This window comes from Acanthochromis polyacanthus, chromosome 15 (genome assembly GCF_021347895.1).
Source record: "Acanthochromis polyacanthus isolate Apoly-LR-REF ecotype Palm Island chromosome 15, KAUST_Apoly_ChrSc, whole genome shotgun sequence".
Taxonomy (NCBI): Eukaryota; Metazoa; Chordata; class Actinopteri; family Pomacentridae; genus Acanthochromis; species Acanthochromis polyacanthus.
In genome coordinates this window covers 19,475,491-19,494,085 of record NC_067127.1, presented here as the reverse complement: position 1 = coordinate 19,494,085, position 18,595 = coordinate 19,475,491, and the positions used below count along the sequence as shown (strand labels likewise).

General features: G+C 41.7%; 2 protein-coding genes across 2 annotated transcripts; one reads left to right on the top strand and one right to left on the bottom strand.

Annotated features, from left to right (window-relative positions):
• On the bottom strand, positions 1–9,207 carry ttl (tubulin tyrosine ligase). The gene is made up of 7 exons (XM_022215211.2): positions 8,412–9,207; positions 8,154–8,232; positions 7,799–8,031; positions 6,654–6,789; positions 6,300–6,569; positions 3,024–3,167; positions 1–2,700 (listed from the first exon to the last, which is right to left on the bottom strand). Exons 1-7 carry the CDS (start codon positions 8,578–8,580, stop codon positions 2,502–2,504), a joined length of 1,230 nt encoding a protein of 409 aa, XP_022070903.1. The 5' UTR covers positions 8,581–9,207; the 3' UTR covers positions 1–2,501.
• A 312-nt stretch (positions 9,208–9,519) lies between these two features.
• On the top strand, positions 9,520–14,124 carry fignl1 (fidgetin-like 1). Its single transcript, XM_022215209.2, has 2 exons — positions 9,520–10,039; positions 11,447–14,124. Exon 2 carries the CDS (start codon positions 11,464–11,466, stop codon positions 13,399–13,401), a length of 1,938 nt encoding a protein of 645 aa, XP_022070901.2. The 5' UTR covers positions 9,520–10,039; positions 11,447–11,463; the 3' UTR covers positions 13,402–14,124.
• The last annotated feature ends 4,471 nt before the right edge of the window (positions 14,125–18,595 follow it).

Genomic DNA, 18,595 nt, shown 5'->3' with positions numbered 1-18,595 from the left:
TGTATGTAGAACAGAAGTTTAATGGTAAGTAGTAAGTTTAATTCTAACAATATTGTTTCTCAGAAAGACAAATGTTCATGCAAGGTCTTGGATAAAACATCACCTAACAGAAACACAGCACACATCCCTCTGAGTACGATGCTTGATTTTAGATCATGTTGGCTAATCGACGTGGGATTCTAGCACTGACAAAACTACACACTGAAAATACAGCAGGGATTTTATCTTTGGTAAAGATGAAGAAAGAGAAATACAAAAAACACGATCAAATTAGTCACACGTGCAAAGAAACTCCAAATGAGAGAAAAATGACATCATGGAATTTGACAGAGGTTTTACAAATTCACCTCAGTACAAAGAAAATGAAGGTGCATTTAAATGCTGGAGGTGCATTGCTTCTTTTTTTTTTTTTTTTTTTTTAAATCAATATGCAATTCCCTCTAAGGCACCCTTCCCTTTAATGAAAATTTCCCAACAAATTCATCTTAAAAATAATACTGATGGTTTTCCTTAGCTTTCCAAAATGAGTGCTGACACTTCTACCACTTTCAGTCATATCTTTCCAAATATTAAGACATTATTTTACCTACAGACAGGCAGTTACTGGGACTACTACAGCCCTGTGTAACTAATCCATCTTCCTGACATTCAGTCACTTACATATCCTTCATTCTTCAGAGTCATCTTGTAAACACAAACACACAGTGATTGAAAAAAATGACAGCTTCCCTAAAACTGGTGTTTCTTGCAACACGGGAAGCAAAGCCTCGCACATTTGAACACGGGATAAAAGAGGGGAACAGCAGGAAACCATGACATCATGACAGACACACCGACTAAAACCACACATTATGACTTAGTTTGAAGTGCAGATGAGCTCATGGAAACACAACAGTTGTCTCCCCAGCATGCACCTGTCATGAAATTGAAGCCAGCGAAAGAGAAAAATTAAATACAATAAACTGATGTAAAATTGATCCGACACAAGCCACCTTGGACAGTTTGACCTCTAAGATCTCGTCTACTCACAAAGAGATTTAGTTAAAAAAAAAGTGAAACATTTAAGGACCCCGTGAAACTAAACATCATCTAATGCATCACTGATGCAAATCAAACTTCCTTGGTGTAACTGACATTTCTTTGTTAGTGACATGTTTTGCAAGATCTGTGTAAGAAGTCTGAAGTAGTGTTGGATGTTTTTTTTCCTCTTTGTTTAGTTGTTATCAGCAATTAATTACTGTGTCAGGAAAGTTTAATTTCACGGGGCCGTTAAATGCTTCAAATAATCGATAAGACACTCTGTACAATCTACTCTACTTTCATTTCAACACTTCAAAAACGGAATCCACACAACACTTCACATCGACACTCTAGTTTGTCACACATCAGAAGTAAAACAGACATTACGGCAGGTCTTTACAGCAGGAGAACGCCGTGTGTGCTACATGCTTTCACACCAACATGCTCTCTTCTAATGACAATTAAACAAAGTGGAGTACCCTATGAAGAACTTGTTTATAACAGAATAACAAAAATACTTTTGGGTTCTCTTTTCCCTTTTTCTCTTTGTAATTGAGAAGTCCGGGATACTTGAGCAGAGCTTGTGGGGGCTGACTTAGATCTGGGTTTTCCTACTGAAGGATGGTCCATCGGCTCACTTATGCCACCCAGCTGCCCTGAATGTAAATAATACATAGCATCGACACATTCAAGTGAAGAGGAATGTTGTTTTTCAAGGCGAACCTTGATCTATTTAATGTTTAGCTCATCAGACACATTTAGTTAGTATACTAGTCAATATGTCGTCATATATTTTTCTAAGTTTAAACATACCAATCTCTGCATCTTTTTCAGCAATGTTAGCATTTCTCATTCAAACTAATGGGTAGCAGTAGCTGCTGGGAAGCTATAAAACACTAAAAAACAACAGAAAAGTGGAAACGCAGCACTCAGAATTCCACAAGTTCACCAACATCTCAAATATCAAGGAATCTGTTTTCTGTTGTTTCTTGTGGACTGATTGATCTTGAACACGTTGGTTTAATTGAGCAACAGTGCAAAGGCTTATTGAAACAAGTACGAGCCACTATAACAGAGCAAGCTAACGGACAGTGTTTTTAAGGGAGCGTGGCTGGAAATGTAAGGCACTACAGTCTCAGTTGGAGCATCTCTGCATCCTTCACACCTCCATTCATCTGCTTGGGGGGAAAGTGGTGGTGGAGCTGAGATGGACGGGTGTCTGTCCTCATTCAGAAACTCCCTGAACATTTATTGAACAGTTCTGTCGTCGTTCTCACATTCAGAATATGCATAATCAGGAAAGAAGAGACCGCTTTTGCAGTTCAGTGAATTCCACACAAAGAAAGACTCCTTTCAGCCGAGATACAACGAAGGGTCGCCTTGCTGGCAAGTGCTACTTCTCAGGTGCAGTTTAGGAGTGAGGACAGAACATGGAGGAAGCTTCTAGCACAGAAGAAACGAGGGAAACATCTGGGAGGTTCTCACAGTCGAGTGAAAGGCCCCACATGAAGCGGAGCTCTCAGTTTGGGAGAAGAGCAGGAGTTGGTGGTGAACATTGAGGATGGGGAGGATGAGTACGGTGAGGAAGAAGCAGAGGAGGAGTCACTGCCGCTGTTCAGGGTGAAGACACTGGAAATGGCCACATCCACAATCCCCTGACATAGTTCTGGATATAGTTTTCTGGAGGAGGAAAGATAATGAAAGTGTTAATTTACCTATAGACTTCTGCAACTGACTTAATGAGTTCAAGTTGGCAGATAGCGCACACAACCTAAAGCTATCTGAGATGATTCAAAATGCAGTATAGAAGATTCAATCAGACTTTTCCATTAGTAAATATATACCATTAAAAGCCAAAAATGAGTGTCTGGATGTAAACTGGAGGAACAGATGTGAAAACTCCAGGCTTTCCTAAGTGGCAAAGACCACCAATGAAAAAAGGTAGATACAAGTTAACTACTGAAATGCTGAGAAAGGCACTTTTATACATAAATGGTACTGACTGTGCACAGGCTGGAGCTCCATTGATCTCAATGAGCCACACTTTGAAGCTCTCGTCCACCATGAAATCAAATCCAAAGAGCTGGAAGCTCTGATAGGACAGGTGCTTGGTGCTGATTGCAGGCTCAATACATGTCAGACAGCTCCTGTGAAACCAGACAGAAAAATCATCTTTAATCATCTAACTCTTAATAACAAACCCTGTGATTGTTTCCAAACATGTGAAACAAGTAATAAACATGTCAGGCATTAGGCAACTGTTTAGCAGAGATGACATTAACCACAGTCATGCCAGTTAATTTAGTGTGTTTGCATGCTAACATTTGTTAATTAGTAGCAAACACATATTTGATAATAAACCAAAGAAGCAGAGAAAAACAAATATTGATCTAAGAACAAACGTTTCACCCAGTCTGATCTAGAGATGTTTCACCATTTACCACAGATATCAACCTCAGGGTGGTGGCAAACTTCTCACAGTCAAATCTCGCCACCTGACAGCAATCCTGGTAATACCTGGAAGTTACTTCAGTCTAACAAGACCAGGGGCCTCATTTATAAAGCTTGCGTACGCACAAAACAGGGCTAGAAAGTGGCGTACGCCACTTTCTACGCAAAGGTTGTGATTTATAAAAACAAACTTGGCGTGAGAATGTGCGCACCGGTGCACCAACCTTGATTCTTGATGCTTCCTTACGCACAAAACAGGGCGTAAATCACAAACTTTGCGTAGAAAGTGGCGTACGCTGTGTACGTTGTGATTTCTAAAACAAATTTGGCGTGAGAATGTGTGCACCGGTGTGCCAACTTTGATGCTTGCTTAAGCACATTTTGGAGACAGAGGGAACGGCAGTGCCGGAGGGTGAAGTGGCGAATTGAAACCAGATTGATCTCAAACCTTTATTATCACATATTAGACTTGTAGAGCCTGATAATCATAAACCCTCATTGTTGTAGATGTTCATATAGTGCGTCATTCGGCCGACGACTGTATTTGCAGAACTATGTTCATATATCAATCAGGGGCGGATTGAACGTTATTTCATTCGGTCGTTTGACCGAAGGGCCGGTCCACATCTGGGGCCGGTGCGGTGATCTTTATTAAATAATTTTGTTGACTGATCACCCGGCGCCCGTATGGCTCATCGGGGAAAGCAGAAGACCCATTTGCAGGGGTGATCTCTGACGCAGTGGCCCAGCTTTGATTCCTGCCCGCGGCACTTTTATGTATGTCTTTCCCTTACTCTTCTCCCCATTTCCTGTCACTCTTCACTGCAACTATCACAGTAAAAAGGCAAAAAAAAAAAGAGTAAAGAATTTTGTTTATTTATCCATATGCGGCTGAATGGGATGAGCGTCCAACCATTAATCAGCCCTGTACAGGCACGCAGGCACACGTGCTTCACACCACAACCCCCGAGTGAAAATGAATTTGTCTATGTGAACCGAAAAAATGTACATTCAATCAGTTTACAAATTATTTGTACATCGGACATGATCATAACAAATTTAGTGGCAGGGTGGCCTGGGTCAACACACGATTCATTCATCCTGACACACAGCAGTGAAGACTGACGGCCGTCACTGCGTACAATGCCGTGGATCAGCAGCTTATTTATATACAGATACATTCATGAGTTACTTTGCATTGACCATTCATGGTAAAATGTGGGTGTGTTGTGGGCGGAATGTGAGGTGGATCCACCTGTGCAATCTTCCAGCTGGTGTGTGATTTATCAAGAAATTGCATGCAGCTGTGCTTACGCAAAGTTTTATAAATCAGGGGTGAAGGGCATACGCCCATTTCGGATTTTCGGCGTACGCAAACTTTAGTATGGATCCTGCGCAATGTTTTATAAATGAGGCCCCAGGTCTTAACTAAATGGACTAGGAGAGATCCATTGCTGCAATTTCAGTGTTCACATGTATCATCAGTCAAACCTGATGAGCAAAAAATACTTTCAATGTTAGGTGACTTTGGTCCAAACAAGGTTTAAAAACTGTTTTTCCCCCAACAGATTATACTCAAACTACACATTTGCAGTTTTACAACACCATGCAAGATGATTTTTTTCAGTCTCTATTTTACCAGGTAGGATCAGTTGAGAATAAATAGAATAAATACTCTTCTACAGTGATGACCTGGCAAGAGGCCCCAGCAGGAAGAAAGATAACAACAAACAAAACTAACACAAAAAAATGACACACAAGTGTTTAAACACAGATTAAAAACAACCTAGATTAATGCCAGCAATTCGGTGAAACCAGTCAGCATAGGATCTGCTGCAGCTTCTGCTTAAACATGGAAAGTGATGGAAGAGCTGCAGCAAAGCGAAAGGAATTCCAGCCAAAGACAATGCAAACCTTCTGGACAGAGAGTCTTATGAGATCACTGTAGAGGAAAGGTCAGCGGCTCACTGAAGTCACCAGGATTTGTTCTCTGGGATCCATGAATTAAAAAATGTCCCAATAATCCAATGGAATTTTTCAGAAATTCCAGTCTGCACCCCAAGGTAAAGCTGCCTGTATGCATCTAAGCCTGAATTTGAAAGCCAAAACAACTGGCAAACTATTCACTACTAACATCGTGTTGCTTTGTTCTTTTTCCTCAAGAATCCCTTTAAAATTTAACAAACGTAAGGATTTTTCTGCTATAGAGCAATAAAGATCTCACTTAAAGACAAAGTGAAGGACAAAAACCGACACACAGTTTTTCAGTAAATGTTGGGTCGCCCTGTTCTGCCAGAACAACCTCAATGTGTCCTGATTTTAAAGTGATGGAACAGGATAGAAATGTTTCATCATAGGATAAAGGTAATCACTCTGAACAACTTCATAATGGTTTGCAGTGACTCTTCCCTCTAAGGAGACAAAAGTGGATCTAAACCATGAGTCAAAATGCCCCAAACAGCAAAACAGAGCAGTCCTCATTTTTTACTTGTCATTGGATTTCATATTTACCACAGTTCCTCAAACTACAACAAAGTTTTCCCATTTGCTTTGTCTGTATCCAGCTTTTGAGAAAATTAAAAGGTTATTGACAATTAAGTAACTTGAATAAATATCACAACATCAGCTATGACAGATTTGACAACACAATTTTAGAGAATGTCTTCAACCATACAAATATGCAAGTTTCTGTTTATAAGGTGGGATACGGAATAAGATTGGCAGTCAAATATTAAAAGCATTTGATATGGAAAAAAAATCTAAGCCCTGCTTTCTTTTATTAGATTAAGTCGAATAATAAAAAGAGCAACAAAAAGAGAAGGACCTACTTTATGATCTGCTTGATCTGAGGTAATATGGTGGCCTCCAGGGTAACATTGTGAGTGTTCAGCAGGTACAGCCTGAACTCATCGAAGAACATCTCGTTCCCCTCCTCGTAGCGTCCGTAGTTCTGGGAGTGCTCCTTCTGGATGCAGTGGTTGGTCAGGTGGCTGGTCATGTCCTGGAGGTCAGCGCTGTTGTAGGGCTCCGAGGAGGTCCGCAACACGCCCTCCCGGTACAAATAGATGTTGTAGTGATGGTCCACTAGCACCCAGCTCCTAGCAACAGCATAGCATAAAGAGTTAAACTACAAAGGCACTTGCAAATTCTCTCTGGGTTTCTGTTAAGCAGAAAACACCTGCCTGATGTCGAATTTCCGATGCCCCGGCTCCAGAAGCAGAGGTTTCTCCAGGTACTTCTGAATAACATGAACCTGCCCCTGATTATCAATGTACTCCAGCAGCTGATTAGCATCATGGGATATCAAAATACCAGCACCTGCCGCAACAAAAACATATATGTTAATCTGCCACGGAGGCCAACATCGTCATATTCTCAGTAGACTGCATTAAATGGAAATATAGCAGAGCAAGACCTCACAAAACAGTTCGTAGAGAGCATGTAATAATGGCAACCTAAAGTGTCACAACTGATTTTATAACACTTAATGGGAAGCAAGACAATTATCTATGATAAATCACAATATTTGTGTTACTGAAGAATGAAAAATACCCCTAAAAAAGCAGACGTCATGTATATATTCACTGCCTTGTGATGTCAGTGTTTGTGGATCATCAATATTATTCTATTTGACATGTGACAATTTAATTAATTCGCCCTCAGATTTGCTTTTCTCCACGGTCTACCATTTTCCCCCTGTGACTTTCTTCTTCTCGACAACAGGTTAAGCGGCACTACAAGTAGTTAAGAAGGAGTAACAGTAGTAAGTCAAATTAATGTAGGGATCTCTTTACAGCACCTGCAAGTTTACATAAAAATGCCGATACGTGGCAGCAGTGTATCAATAGTATATCACTAGAGGAAGTCAAATGATATACACTCATCAGCCACAACGTTAAAATCCCTTCCTAATATCGTGCAGCTCTGAGACCTTGGCAGCAGGTTCCTTTGGGTCAAGATTGTTCCTCTGCTTTAGAAAGATGCTCAATCAAATTGCGAGTTGAGGAATTTGGAAGCTGGATCAATGTGTTGGGCTCTTTGTCATGTTTCTCTAACTGTTCTTTAGCAGTAGTTGCAGTTTTGCAAGCCGCATTGTCATTCTGGGTGAGGCTGTTGCCTTTGACGAGTACCATTTGGAAGGTGCACCGGCCTACAATAATGTTTAGATGGGTGGTCCGTGTCAAAGCATGGTCCACACAAATGCCAGGACCAAAGGTTGTTGTTGGTGGTTTTCATGTCGTGGCTGATCTACATGTATTACCATATTGGTATGTTATCCCACCCTTAGCTCAGGTTTAAAACGACTAAATACGGAAACAGATTTTACCTTTAGCTCCAGCAGAGGACTTGGCTATCCACACCGTACCCTCTCCATTTTCTTTTTTAGCATGATAGGAGGCCAGGAAAACCTCACGCTCGTCTGTCTTAGGATTGCTCTTCAGATGGCTGATGCCATTGGTGGCTGGAGCAACAGGCGTGTTGAGGTTAGTGGGATAGATGATGTAGGACTCTGGAAACCAGTTACTGGAGTCAGACAGCTCTGGGCTGGTCTTTATCAGCCTAATGGCAAAGAAAGAAATGGTCAGCTAATGCAATCTGCCCTGAATAATTTACTTGCAGACAAGTGCATCAGTAACAAGAAAGAAGGTATAGATTTTTAATTCAACAAGATAGATACGCACTTGACCAATGATGCTTTTCTGCAAAGCTTGTCTGCACCTCTGTAGTAGTTAACCAGCTGCACCAGTCCTGGTTCATGGCCTGTAAAGTCAAAGTTAAGACAATTTAAAACCTATTCAAACACCCACATTTAGGTGCATTGCATGTCTGAGTAAAGGACACACTCTTTCCTACACAGTCATAGCTGCTGTCTCATCCAAAGTAGGAGGGCACCAAATATAGCAAACACAAACGATTCTTGTGAAGCAAACCTCACTTACCTAGACGCCCATAGGGCAATCTGTTCCGTTCACCAAGCATAAGGTTGAATCTTGGATTGTCCCTTTTCAGCCTCTTCCACTGTCCAGTCGACAGGAGGATTTTGGAAACTTCTGCATAAACAGTGCTGTTGTCGTCACGGGTAACAAAGGTGTACATTGGGGCACTCATACTGCCACGCTGACCAAGAGGGGAAGTATATAATAATAAAAAATGATGCAATATGTTAATAACGTAGCTGTTTGGCTAGTTGTGCGGCTGTCTGGTTGTCACTGCAGCAGACAGACTGGTCGGGGTTATCTCCTCTGTCCGTGCCATGATGATGAGTCAGTCATATCCAGTCCAGACTTCCCAGTTAACTCAAACTGGTGCTCACAAGCTTTAACTCAGCACTCTAAAGCTACCGTATATGTATACAAAACAGCATAAATAGTGAAGGACAACAAATTCATGTTGTTCAGCGCAGAGACTTCCTCCACTGTCCTCAGACAAGGGTGTGACTGACTGACTGACTGCTCCCTCCCGGCTCCTGGGGCTGGTCCCGTCTGGATTAATTTACATCCCGTCTCCGGTTTAGCTAACCTCACAGCTAACGGTCTGCGACCACCGCTGTCCAGGAAGTTGTTTCGTTATCCGTCTTCAAAGACAACGGTAATAGAAATGAACAGCGTAAAACATGAACTAATTGGATAGTTAGCTGCACAAAATCACTATCACAGCCTATTTTCCCACCGGCGGCGTGTGCTTTATTCTCCGAAAGCTCATCAGCCGCTGTCATCCACCGTCGACGGCATAAACACAAAGCTCCGCGGTTGTGGTTAGTGTAGTTTACGCCGACATAGATATTACCAGTAGGTGATATTTAATAGAGTCTTGTGCATCGTAAAAGAAAATCTATTCAAGTTTCAATACAATTTATGTAAAAGTACACTTTATTTAAACATAATTAATGTTGAATTTCGTCCTTGACAAAACTTCAACAACGTCGCTACTACATTTCCCATAATGCAGCGCGCAAAAGCGACCATTTAATAACTAGGTTTGTTTAGCGTGCTTTGGCCACACGATGTCGTCGCAGACCCGAGTAGTGTAGAAGCCATATCCATATAAAACTCAAGAAAGAGACTGTGACTGTGTGTAGAAATTCATTGTAGGTTACTGTTTTTCAGCATTAGTCAAGAAACTTTTCCTGGAACTTCCCGAAGTGATATTATAGGAAGTTAATCGACAGCGACTTATTTCTGGGCGGCGCTGGAGAATAAATGGAGCACTCCTTACTTGTGACAAGTTACGGGCCACGTTCCAATACTTTCAAAAAGTTAGTTGCTTCATGTTATCTCTTTATAGTGCATGTCCTTTCGTCTCAAGCTGACGTTTTATCAACTCGTACAAACATGAAAATGTCGTTTATTTGTTCAGGTTTTTTGCAATTTGGGAGAAATTTACTGAAAGCAGGAATATATTTTTTGAGAACGAATTGGAACGAGGCCGGAAGAAGAAACAGGTGGCGGGAACAAACACTAATGTACACGGAGAGTGATTGTACAGCGACGTGCAACGTTATAAAAGTTGTTTTTAGTGTAGCACTTTTTTTATTTTGTCACACTATCATAAGAAGACATCAGCAATAGTAAGTAACGTCCCGCATGCTGAGTGTTGTGACTAGCTGTGGGGTGTTTTCAGTGAGCAGAGAAAACAGAAACAACTGTAATGGAGGCTGAATGAAATTTAAAGAGTTATGGATAATTACAAAGTAACGTTTAATTAGTAGAGCTACATACCCTTTAATTTAGATGGTTTACTTAGCCTTGTTTCATGCACTTATTTACAGCACTACTCATACTGTGGAGGTAGTTTTATAGTGTTGTTTGTCATATTGAGACAATAACCTTTGAAAGCGAGGCTCTCATTCACAGTGGTGTCCTAAAAGTACATAATAAACATATAGAATCAACACTCAACATGTGTATTAGAAAAGAACAAAGCATTAAGTAAACAGAAAAAGAAGCATTCATTGTAAAAAAAAAAACCAAAAAAAAAAAAAACCCACAATTCAACAGACGCCTAAACTGTTATAAAGTAAAAACTTTGTCAGGCCTTTTCTGTCTGTGAGGTACACAGCAGGCGAAAGCTGCCTTTTCTCTTTTCAATATACCTACTGTAGGATATCCAGGTATATCTGATCCTGTGAACCAGTACAGGAACTCATGTTTCTAGGTCTGGAAAGTGTTGATTGATGCTTTAGGTTGGCTTTGTAGTAAAAAAAAAAAAAAAAAAGAGCGAGTCATGTGGTGCCCCCCCTAGTTCCTCATAGAGAACACAATGATGGGCTCTGAAGCTGTTGGTTGTAATATATCTAAGAGTGCTGTGATACACGGCATCAAGTAAGTGGCTTGAGGGTATGAGCAGCAGCATGCATTTAAATTACCGTATGTACATCTGCATAGTGAAGCACTGATAGTTGCTGCCTGTGCAATCTAAAACCTACTGCTGAAAGAGAGGCCTGCTGTTTCTAAAAGAACATCCTAATTTAAAATTTCTTGGTCAGTTTGTCATTATGAATTTTAAAACATTTTTTTCTCTAATCAAATAACCAGGTATTTATAAGATGTGTCTTTTTTTCATTTGAACTCCAGTCATTGTACAAATTGTTAAACAATGGATTTTTTAGTTGGACTCTGCGAAGAGCATTTAATTACTTTTATCTGGATTTAATTAAAGCTTAAGGGTAATCAAGGACTTTTAATTGCCACAAAAACCCAACTTTAAATAACACAAAGCTTTGTCGGTAGAGTGCGCTTGCCTCATAACACTGAGCAAAGGTGAAAATATTTCAGCCTCTGCTTTTTAATTTGTTTTTGAAGAGTCCCTGAATATTAAGAAAGGTCAATAATAAATCATTGACCCCCTGTATCATACACACATTACAGAATGTAATGGAATGACTGCAACTTTTTGTGATCAGAGGTGATGTGTGCCTTGGCTTTTACTGAGGTCATGTATTTTTAATAACTCTCGTCCCCTCTCCTTTCACCAGGCTGGAACAGGCCAGGCATGAGCGGCGCACACCTGGACGAATGGCAAAGGAGGTCCTTTGACATTTCATCTGGCAACAGTACACCTGAACAGACGGCCGATGCCTACCGGGCCCACATCCTCTCCATTCAGTATGCATGGGCAAGCTCCCAGCTCTCTCAGGCCGGCATGGCCAGCCTGCTCAGGACCTACTCAGAGCGCTACGCCGCTGTGCTGGACTCGGATGACCCCCACACAGGGCTCAACAACTATGCAGAGAGCGCGCTCCATCTGGCCCGCAGTCAGAGGAACTACAGCGACAAATGGGAGTCGTCCCTGACTGTGGAGAGTGTGCTGCAGTTGCCCAGCGTTCAGAAGATGATTCAGGCAAGTACAGGGGGAGATAGTTTCCCAGTGGCACCAGCTGATGTGAACGTAACTGTGGGACAAGAGAGCAGAGGCAGCTCCCTCTCTGCTCCATTTACTGGAGTCAGGTCAGAGGCTGCATTGTTTAAAACTCTAGGACCACCACAGCCTAAATCAGAGGTTAGCAACACTGCCACTACTCCTGCTGATATTTCTGCTGAGAGGTCAAGAGGTTCAGATGTTAGCTCAGGCAATCCAAACTCCTCCTTCCAACTTCCAGCCCGACCACAACCTTTGTTTAGTCATCCGTCTTCAGCTCTTCCACAGGTGAACTCTGGACCTGCAGTGTCCACACAAAACTATCAGTCCTCCTCCTTTCCTACCTCCAACCCATCTAAGCGCAAGAATTTTTATAATTCAGATGGAGAGGATGGTGGCAGAGGGCAACATGGAGGTCATGGAGGAGCTGACCCACGAGCTGGAAGCAACTTCAAAACAGCTCGTGAGCAGTTCATTGTTGACCAACAGAAAAAATATCAGTCCCAGAGAGGTCAGAACCCTGGGATGGCAGCAAATGTGAAGAAATCTCTGGGTGCTAACAGGCCTCGAGGTGCTTTTTCCAAGTTTGTGTCGCCTATCCCACGACAGGAAGAAGAAGAAAGTGTGGCGAGCCGTAATTCCAGTCAGGAACCACAAATCCTGGATGAGCGTCTGAAGAACTTTGAGCCAAAGATAATTGAGCTGATCATGAGTGAGATCATGGACCACGGGCCTCCTGTAGCCTGGGATGACATAGCAGGCCTGGAGTTTGCCAAGACCACCATAAAGGAGATTGTTGTTTGGCCCATGCTGCGACCCGACATCTTTACTGGCCTCCGTGGTCCACCTAAAGGCATCCTGTTGTTTGGACCACCAGGGACTGGAAAAACTCTGATCGGAAAATGTATTGCCTGTCAGTCAGGGGCCACTTTCTTTAGCATCAGCGCTTCATCACTTACATCCAAGTGGGTGGGTGAAGGAGAGAAAATGGTGCGAGCCCTGTTTGCCATCGCCCGCTGCCACCAGCCTGCTGTCATTTTCATCGATGAAATTGACTCCTTGTTGTCCCAGCGGACGGACGGGGAGCACGACTCATCACGCAGGATAAAGACCGAGTTCCTCGTTCAGCTGGATGGGGCGGCCACGGCAGCCGAGGATCGCATCCTGGTGGTGGGCGCTACCAACCGGCCCCAGGAGATCGACGAGGCCGCCCGTCGACGCCTGGCAAAGCGCTTATACATCCCCCTGCCCGAAACAGCTGCCCGACACCAGATAGTGACAAACCTCATGGCTCGAGAGAAGAACCAGCTGAGAGAGCAGGAGCTGGAGAGCGTGGTAACGTCCACAGAGGGCTTCTCTGGAGCTGATATGACTCAGCTGTGTCGAGAAGCGGCACTGGGGCCCATACGCAGCATCCAGCTCAGCGACATCGCCACCATCACCGCTGATCAAGTGCGACCAATCCTGTACGGCGACTTCCAGGAGGCCCTGAAGACCGTTCGACCGAGTGTCTCGACAAAAGACTTGGAGCTGTATGAAGACTGGAATAAGACTTTTGGATGTGGACGTTAAACTTGGCTTCTCAAACTCATTATCATCTACCTCTGTTCACGTTCTGGATGTTCTTTGGAACTGAGTTAAGAAAATGGTTCTCTGTGGAGCTTAAATACTTTGTTGCACATAGAGTGAGTGGTTAAAATAGCAGGAATGCTTAATGGTGTTGTCTAAAACGACTGCGCAGTCTCACAACAAGCTTCCAAATACAAGCTTCACAACCATCATTTTCTATATTCAGAGCTATGTGTTAGAGTGCCGCATATTGTCAGTTATTCAGTACAATTGGCCTGCTGGTTTGTGATCCATTATTGTTCAAGCTGCTGTAACTTGGAGGAAAATGTAAACAGAAGTTGCTAAGAGAGGGAAATGTTAGCATAATTTCTGAAATGTCTCAAATGCAGACATACATCTGTTATAATTATCCTCACTGTGACAGTTTGCTCTGCACCTTGTTCCCAGCAGTTTGCATTAAACATTCAAATGATTTTCAGGCGTTCCTATCAGCCAGGCTTTTTTGTTCAGTTCCTAATTCACCAGCTGCTTTGTGATTTGGTGTAAGCATTAGAAACTGCGCTGTGTACATGAGCAGTGTTCCAGATGAAGCAGCAATTTTGTTTTATGTTTCTTTCTAGTGATTTGCAGCCTTTTGTAATAGTTTGAAGATTGACATTCAGCAGATTTAGCAGTGTTTTCCAGAGATATTCTACAAAATAATAATAATAAATTAAATTTCTATTATGTCTGCACAAGTTTTTCTTTCCTTTGCAGAGTTTATATTTAGTGTATTGTGGCATTTTCACACTTGGTCCTTCTTCTCTTTGTTTCAACCAAGTCTACCAGCACAGTTTGCCTAAAATCTAATTGTCCTGACATAATCCTGAGCCTGAGTTTGCTAATCCTTTCCGCGGAAGTTGGGCAACAGAGAGAGTATCCTGGGTTTCGTGTTTTAAAAAAAAAAAAAAAACCCTGAAAACTTTGCCTCCCTTCCTGTTGCTGATGAAGACAGCAGTGGACTCAACAGGAAAATCTCTTACTGCAATACATCCCTTTTGTGAGACAATATGTGTCTGCCATTGTTGTGGCACTGCTCTTCATCCATAGTGTTCATGACTCGCTTAGATTTGTGCAACTGAATGTGTAATCAAATGCCAAGTGGTGGTTCTGGTCAGTGGAGATTGTGGTGTTTTTCGAGTTGAATGCCTCACTGCCTCATGCGCTCCACCGTTGAAGGAGACCATTATAGGCTGAGCACACATGAAATGAAGTTCTCATGTAAATTTAATGAACAAATCTTTGAAAATCTGGAAGACCATGAGAAAAGACTTTCATATATTTTTCATCTTTTTGTCAAGCCCCTGATAAATATTTCAGCCTTGTGTTTTTGGCCACTCTATTGAAACTTTGTTGAATTAGCCAGCAGTGAAAGTAGTCACACAACCCCCATGTGGGCTTCTCCGAACATGGGGGCTCTTCACAGCTGGACCGGGACAGATGCACAGAATTCCTCTGGTGCTGACGGGATCTATAGAGTCCATCGAGTATGGACTGAAAACTGTGCCATGTGGTGTCGGCTTGTAGCTCAATTTGACTGTGGCTGTGCAGCACCGATCATGTGGGGTTTCGTGGACACAAACGCAGCAGACACACACGTTGCACTGAGCTTTTTAGGGGGAACAAATGGTAATTGTACTGCCCTTTTGGTAAGCTTGTAATTCAAATTGTGAATGCTGACATTTGAAATAGAAATAGAAATGTATCACCCTACTTGTGAGGATTTAGTATAACCGCCTGTTTGGACACTGCGAGAGAAAGAAGAAGCTTTACGTCATTAAAAGTTATTTAAAATTGTCATTTATTTTAAGTAGAGAAAAATAATCAGCAGATTCTATAAAAAGATATAATCTTTGACATTTTCTTGAAATAATGAAGATTTTCATATTATTTGCAGAATTCCTTTTAGCACTAACTGTTCCGTACAGTTATGCTCTGTAATTTCATGTTGATAGTTGGTAGTGATTCAAATTGCCTTTACATCCACAAGGAAGTGGTAAGAGAGGTAGCAGAGTGTAATTGTGCTGCTGCTTGTGGTGTGAAATCAGATTGTGTTTGTTGACTTATTACTAAAAATGTACATATTTTGCTCACACGAGCTGTTTTCCACCATTGACAGGTGTTACCAAACTTACCTTGACTGAAATTCTTTAGGATTCTAACCTCTAAATACAACAGGTTAACATATTCTTCTTGTTGAAAATGAACCCTCTGTGTCTTACTCTAATCTAGATTATACATGGTAAAATGCTGCTTATGCATTTAATTGAGTTTTAACTAGTTCATATAGTCAAATGAAATTCATTTATAAAGCAAATTTAAAACAACCAAGTGATGAAAAGTTATAACAACTTTGATGAAAAGCACAATAAACTAAAGCAAAATTAAAGACACAGCACAATAAAAGATGAAGTCTGCAGGTGTTAAGCTCTGCGTGCATGAAAGGCCAAAGAGAAAAGTTTAGTCTTCAGCAGCATATTAAAAGTTTCTGAAGTCTCAGCAGTTCTTGCAATGTTCCAGAGATAAGGAGCAGCGATTGTGAAAGCACGATCACCTCCGTTTTAGGTCTGTATCTTGGAACAATCAAGAGCAGTGGTTGGTCGACCTCAGTGCTATAACTAGGTTGTGAAAATGTAAGTTCTGAAGGTGCTGTCGACCCATTTATAACATTACTAATGAGAGAAGCACTCTGAGAGCACACTATTCCACCCAGGCTACTCAGTTGTTGTATGATAAGTCCGCAGTGGTAGATTTGTTGTAGGATCACAATAGTGAGCGTCAGCAGGCAGCTGACATAGTGTTCACTTGTTGTCATAGTTACAGTGATGACGTGTTGCTATCTCGCAATGATACAGAAATCTTTAACAAATCCGTGGATCCAGACTATAAGCTGCATCGCTGCCAAAATTTCATCCAAATCCATCCGTGGATACTGAAGAAGTGACTGTTCTACACCCACATACAGAGTTACAACAGTCCAGTTGAAAATATTTTAGAGACAGAAATATATCTCCACTTCGCCTGACAGTCTTCACTGTGTTGGTTTTGACCACTCAGCTGATCTGTCTGTCATACAATATTTGAATATAATGTATAATAAGGTAGTTTAGTCCAATTGTTTATCCAGGTTTCCCCTCCTCTTGTGGTGTAAGTTGATCTGTATGGGCGTATAACAGTCATTCAAGATAAACCATTATTTTAAGAGAATGTGGCTATTCACAGAAACTGCCAACTTATAGACATCTGAAGTGTGACACTTGTTCCAAACACAAACTGCTTTTTTTCTAAATTGTCACAAGGGAGGCAAGATTAATAGTAATGGTTTAATTTTAAACACTATGGTAAGTAACATTAAGTATTCAATAAATGTAGTGAAGAAAAAATATCCAATATTTTACATTGATGTATAATAGTAAACTAAAAAAAGGGAAAAAATAGTCAAGGAACATTCCTCAGAAATGTATTTTGTTTCCCACTTCGAACCTAAACATTCTACTTTAACATAAGGTCCCACTTGCTCATTTATTCTTTTTTAAAACAATGATCAACTTGCATTCCTAAATAGACATTGATGTGAAGAAAAGTCAAGAGAAATTATAAACAAACATCAGAAACAGTGACCAGATTTACAGAATCTGCAGTGAAGTTTCTGTCATGGCCGCCCATTAATGAGACACAGTTCTGTAAAGTGTGAAACATATTGAGTGCTACCATCTTGTTGGATCCTGTAAACCCCACAAGTCTGGTTCTTGAAGGAGTATTTCAGTCAGCAGGGCTGAAAGGGGAAGTGAGATGTGGGATTCTGGCAGGGCCAGCTTTGGTTGGCCAGATTATCCCTCTCATGCAAATGCCCTCCCTCCCTTGTTGGGTCCCAGTCAAGCGTGGGGGGCTCGGCGCTGGCCACAGCTGCTTCCCGTTTCTGGTAAATCACACAGCAGCCATCTGGACGAGGCTGTCTCCACACGCCGCCGCCGAGCTCCTCCGCCGGCCCTGAAAGAGCCTCTCCAGACAGGCCTGGCCCTCAGAGCCTCGGCCCCGGCCTTCTGCTCCAGTGGCTGATCCTCTCTGTCCCAGCTCTCGGCTGCTGCTGCTCCTCAGAGGACCATCGGGCTCTTCAGGTCCTGGACGCAGCGCATTTAGTGTGTGTTTGTGTGTGTGTGTGTGTGTGTGTGTGAGAGAGAGAGAGAGAGAGAGAGAACAGAGGATCTCCACACTTATGCACATCCTATTTTTGTGCATGCTGCCTCTTCTACCAGCACTCCCTCCTGTAACACTGCAGTATGTTGGCCCTGCCCTCTTAGCAGACAATATGGAAAAACAGTTTTAATTAGAAAGCCCCACAGTTACTTAAAGAAAAGATCCATATTTCATTTTCCGAATCCAGACTGCACCTTACAACCACCTATGGTCTGGTAAGGTCCAATGTGTGGAGCCGTCTTTATTTATTCTCCTTTCACTGTTAATATTCTTACAGCCTGTTTGCCGTTTTCTCACAGATGTCAGTCATTCACCGTTTCTCAGCTTTTCCCTGACAGGTAGAACTGAGCGGCATCTTGAATGACATGTCAGCTTAATTATTTCAGAAAGTTTGAGAGTTTTAAAAGGGTAAAATGGTAGAGTAAATCTGAGATGAACTTTCTGTTCACTCCAAGAGTAATTTTTCAGAGCCTCACCCTAATTTGTGATAGACTTTTTAAAGCAGACATTTCTATGCTCTGTGACATGTTGTTAATGTAGTCCAGTAGATAATACTCTAAAATAGCATAAGGTGTATAAAATATCCTTAGGCATATATATGATATTTTACCTACCACATTTCACCTCTGCGAAACTGCAACATTTGGAACAAGGTATTGTTAATGTGGTAAATGACTATTCTATCTGAAACAGCTGATTTTTAATGGAATATCTCCATAGGGGTACAGAGGAACATTTCCAGCAACCATCACTCCTGTGTTCTAATGCTACGTTGTGTTAGCTAATGGTGCTGAAAGGCTAACTGATGATTAGAAAACCCTTGTGCAGTTATGTTAGCACATGAATAAAAATGTGAATTTTAATGGAAAACCTGAAATTGCCTGAAAGACCCCAAACTTTTGGAATGGTAGTTTATATACACATATATATGGAGTTGCCATACTAGCTACACTTTACTTTT

Excerpts from the sequence above, each read along its gene's own strand:
- ttl (XM_022215211.2), bottom strand. The coding sequence starts at position 8,580 with ATGAGTGCCCCAATGTACACCTTTGTTACCCGTGACGACAACAGCACT. Across the intron at positions 8,032-8,153 it reads AGAAAAGCATCATTGGTCAA|GCTGATAAAGACCAGCCCAG; the intron begins GTGCGTATCTAT and ends CTTTGCCATTAG. Across the intron at positions 3,168-6,299 it reads CAGATCAAGCAGATCATAAA|GAGCTGTCTGACATGTATTG; the intron begins GTAGGTCCTTCT and ends CTGGTTTCACAG.
- fignl1 (XM_022215209.2), top strand. The coding sequence starts at position 11,464 with ATGAGCGGCGCACACCTGGACGAATGGCAAAGGAGGTCCTTTGACATT.